At 40.1% G+C, this 4,387-nt stretch overlaps 1 protein-coding gene across 1 annotated transcript; it reads right to left on the bottom strand.

The window, feature by feature from the left end:
• Window positions 1–948: 948 nt before the first annotated feature.
• Window positions 949–2,559, bottom strand: LOC137729601 (BOI-related E3 ubiquitin-protein ligase 1). Its single transcript, XM_068468579.2, has 3 exons — window positions 2,291–2,559; window positions 1,858–2,197; window positions 949–1,613 (listed from the first exon to the last, which is right to left on the bottom strand). Exons 1-3 carry the CDS (start codon window positions 2,353–2,355, stop codon window positions 1,047–1,049), a joined length of 972 nt encoding a protein of 323 aa, XP_068324680.2. The 5' UTR covers window positions 2,356–2,559; the 3' UTR covers window positions 949–1,046.
• Between the last annotated feature and the right edge of the window lie 1,828 nt (window positions 2,560–4,387).

Here is a 4,387-nt window from a genome sequence, read left to right as displayed (position 1 = left end):
AAAGAGAAAACGGATGAAAAATTGGGAAAGGTACAAAAGAGCAATTGAATAGTAAAGGAGGTCCCCACGTTGGAGTAGATGAACACAATGATGCAAATTTTGACATGTCAGGATTGTGGCATGCTCCATTTTTAACCCTTCGCTTTTTATGACATTTTTAGGTCTGTCTTCCCAACTTTTAAAAGGCTTTGGCATTGCTGCTGCATTTGCACAATAATGCATGACCCTGAAACAGTGCACAGCAACAGCACAGATGCCCCCATTTCATATGCATCGTGTTCTTTACAACATACGTTCAACCCACCACCCAAGAAGCTTTTCCATGCTGCAGATTCCTTACCACTCCAAATGGGATAAGTAAAGGCACACCTCAAGTTAAAAAGTTAAGATACGGGATAGGTAAGAGTTTAACAATTTCCTTTTCCTTTTCTTTGGAAGGATATTTATTTAGAACACGGATGTACAAAATGTACCGATGTTTGAACGGATAAGTCGAACTTATCATAATTCAGTTATGTAAATTCGGCCATGTAATGCACCGGTGTATGATATGTGGTGTGTGTAGGTTATGCATTGCAAGATTTTCGTGCTTTTGGATAACAACTCAATGTGGCATCAAGCCTGTCGAAGAAATGACTTAATGCAGCCCAAAAAACAAGAAGAAAGTGATATCACTGGAATTGCCTTCTTAAATCAGTGAGACCTGTTAGGTATGCAGATATACGTAATCAAACCTTAAGTAATAATTCAATTATCAACAATCACATCATGATTGTGACCACAAGCAGGATGAACGTACCCATAGTCTCTCCGAACTCGAAATAGGTGAATAACCGTGACTTGCCACTAACTGTCCCTCTTTTAAAAAAGAAAAAAAAACAATATCTAATTAAATATGATGAAAATTATATATACCTTAAGAGAAGAAGAGAGAGAATGAAAAATTAATTAAACAAGAAAAAAATTGTACTCTAATTTCATTTTTTCTTTTTGTCCAAAAAGTATTTGACAAACATTTTTGTTCAATTTTCTGAGCACTAAAATTCCTAAGAGAAATTAACATGCACACTGGCATTCATGACAGAGTTGCATACAGGGCAATTGAGCACGGTGGACCCACACATTGTACACAAGCACAAATGCCTGCATGGCAGCAACAACACCCTCGACTCTCTCACCCCACAACTCTTACACATCCTACTTCCACCACCACAACCACCGCGAACTGCCACATTTCCGCTGTCCACAGCATCAATATCCTGCCCGTTGTCGTTGCTTCCGCAGCACGATTGGGCATCATCAGCCACAGCGGCAGCAGTGGCACCGCTGCCACCAGCGTGGTGGTCGTCGCTAACGTGCGCCAGGACTTGCTCTAAATTGGTGCGTAGGGAATTGGCTGCGGCTTCGTTCGTCTGTGCCATGTCCCTCCATATCTGATTCTCGACGAATAGGCTCTTGACCCGTTCTTGGAGAACCCAGTTGAGCTTTCCCATCCTCTGAATCTCCTCATCTTTCTCTTTCAGTTTCTTCACGATACTCTCCTGGATTGCCAACACTAACATTCTCGATTGCTGCTTTCTTTGCTCCTCCAGTTCCAATCTCACTTTTTCCGACTGAAAAGTCAAATAAAAATCAGTACAGGAAAAAAAATAAAATAAAAACAAAAAACTCAAATTTCATGGCAATGCTCTCTTCATGATGCAATGAAAACCAAACGAGATTAGAAAAAATAAAATACTGGTTTTTTAAAATTTGTCATCGGTTACGGTAAAATGGCACCAAACTTTCAGAAACAAAGATTGAAAATTTATTACAAGGTTGGGTTAAAACAGAGGTAAAAAAAGGTGGAATACTTACATGTTGGGCAATGAACCGGTCGATCTCAGATTGCTGTTGTTGGATCTGAAAAGCAATGTCTTGGTCGAAAAAAGAGGAGATTTTGTTCTTGTGAGGGGCCGAGAAATTGTTGAAGTCATTGCTTAATTGGTCTCTCGGCCGCTTCCGAGGAGCGGAGATGTTGTTGTATGTGAGGCCACTGTCTGTCGCGTCCTTGTTCATGGAAGCCTTATTTGCATCACAGAAAGGAGACTGATACATCGGAAGGAGATTTTCCGGCATTGTTGTCGACAAAAGAAGGCCGGAATCCATCTGGGTACTGTAGATATTTGGATTTCCTTGGTTCGTTTTGATGAAATCTCTATTCAAAAAACAAGAACAACCCAAATCAGAAAAATGAAAAATAAACAAAACCCATGTTTTTAAATTTGATTGCTTGGAGGGTGGAAAGTACCTGTTGGGGATTAGTTGCGATGGGATTAGAACTGCATGGTGGTGGTGCTGAGCTTCAACTGCCATGGAAACACGGAGTAGACTCGTGGTGTAGTTTTTCTTGTGAGAGGAAGAAGGTAGGAGAGAAATAAAACGAGAGAGCTTTTGAAGAGAACGAGGATGCGATGAAGGGAGATAGCACGCAATAGAGGTGGCGACTGGAGAGCTTGCATCTAATTTATTAGGCAGAGAGAGAGAGGAGAGAGAAAGAGAGGAGCAAAAGTTAAAGGTGTTCCAACAAGAAAAAGAAAATCCTAATTTTATACAACTTTTTTTTGGGAAAATTAAATTAAAAAAAAACTTGAAAAAATCACAAAAAAATTAATTGTAATACATGGAAGTGACAGATTTTGTCAGATTTGGTCCTATTTAATTTATGTTGATATTTTCCTTAATCCACACCACACAGTAACCTCCCCATTCACTCTTGGGGATTTCGTCCTGGGATTTTTCCGTAATTGGACCAAACTTCCAGGGACTTTAACGGAATTTTAGGAAAGTGACAGCAAAGAAAATGGAGGGCCTGTGATTTTCTGCGGTTGATGGCAACCCCCGCCACGTATCCGATGCGTTGGTGCCCTCCGCAGAGGTCCCCCACGTCAGCAACAAGGTACAGTCCGAGCGGACTTTTCCCGAAATTGGAGGCAGCGCTCGTTGAGTACGTGACTTCTATTATGGGATTAGAGGGAGGGAGTGGGGCCCACGAGGGAGTGTCCCACATGTGACGGGTGGGCGTGCGTGAGGACAACAAAGCTGACCCCACTAGCCACGTCCGGCGGGACCAACTCTGTTTTTTTAAGGGGAGGTGGGGACAAAGGTGGCGGGCCCCGTATTTCCGTTTCGCCAGCGGTTTCCCCGTTTTTGCTACCTTGTCTCCTTTCTTTAACTGGCGGTCTCCGTGTACGGACGGGCGGGGATTCCGGGTGAGTAATCTCGTGTGAGACGGTGCACGGTACTATCGTGGAATCGTGGTCATGGTCAATGGTGAATGATGGCTTTCAAACTTTTTGTCGTTATTAGTCAAATGACGCACCATAATCCTTGGTTACTAATCCAATTAAATTACTCTTAAGAGGAAATTAGATTTTACAGCATGTTTACTTTGAACGACTTAATTAAGATGCTGGATGAGATTTTACAGCATGTTTACTTTGAACGACTTAATTAAGATGCTGGATGGATGAACAAATTAATTAAGATGTAGAAGGTTGAACAAGTGTATTCCAATTAATTATTGCTTTTGCGAATTAAGGCCATGTGGTTCCTTTTGTTTTGGCTTAAGGCTACAATTTTCACTTTGCATAGATACAAGATAGTATGCTAGATGTTATAATATAATTAGAGATTTTTTTTCTCAAATATTAATATAATTATATAATGATATGTGATGTTTCGTTCTGTGCTATCGGAACATTAAAAAATCTCTCTGGCTTAAGGCTTATAATCAATTTCCTTGGTAAGACTGTGCGTAGTTGTTTTATTACCTTTTTTTAATAAACGATATTATCTACACTAAGATGGTTGGGAGGTGGGCTAAGTTTAATAAAAGACCTGCAACAATGTGGTTCAAATTTGCTTTTAGCGCATATCGAACATAAGACCACTCAATAATAGAAAGGAATGTCATTAGACCGTAGTACTAAATCACTATTACCCTTTAGAAAGCCAAGCCAAATAGCATAATATTAGAGTGGTGAAGGTACGCAGAAACTTCTGTCTCCATGTGGTAATTGGCAATCGGAAAGCAAACCGCATTGCCTGACTAGTTCGAACTGCTCATCTTTCCGGCACATTTTGTTCCTCGTTAAGATCCTCCCGACCTTATTACTGATTAAAAATGTAATTGTGGTCTGTTTCTTGTGCTTGAACTAATCTTTGGTTCAATGAAATCTTCTATCGTTTCTGATTAAAAAAAATGATGAAAGGAGATTTGAGTAGTAGCTTACGACTGAAACAACTTTAACCCCCTAGAACTCTCATTATCAACCAAAATCATATAAAATTACCCTCTAATTAAAATTGAACATGGATAGAAATATGGGCAAAAATGTAATTTCAT

Source organism: Pyrus communis, chromosome 10 (assembly GCF_041283825.1).
Source record: "Pyrus communis isolate YQ-2024b chromosome 10, ASM4128382v1, whole genome shotgun sequence".
In the NCBI taxonomy this organism is placed as follows: Eukaryota; Viridiplantae; Streptophyta; class Magnoliopsida; order Rosales; family Rosaceae; genus Pyrus; species Pyrus communis.
Note: the sequence above shows the minus strand (reverse complement) of the source record. Positions and strands in the feature narration are given on the sequence as shown.

Excerpts from the sequence above, each read along its gene's own strand:
- LOC137729601 (XM_068468579.2), bottom strand. The coding sequence starts at position 2,355 with ATGGCAGTTGAAGCTCAGCACCACCACCATGCAGTTCTAATCCCATCG. Across the intron at positions 2,198-2,290 it reads TCGCAACTAATCCCCAACAG|AGATTTCATCAAAACGAACC; the intron begins GTACTTTCCACC and ends TTTTTTGAATAG. Across the intron at positions 1,614-1,857 it reads ACCGGTTCATTGCCCAACAT|TCGGAAAAAGTGAGATTGGA; the intron begins GTAAGTATTCCA and ends TTGACTTTTCAG.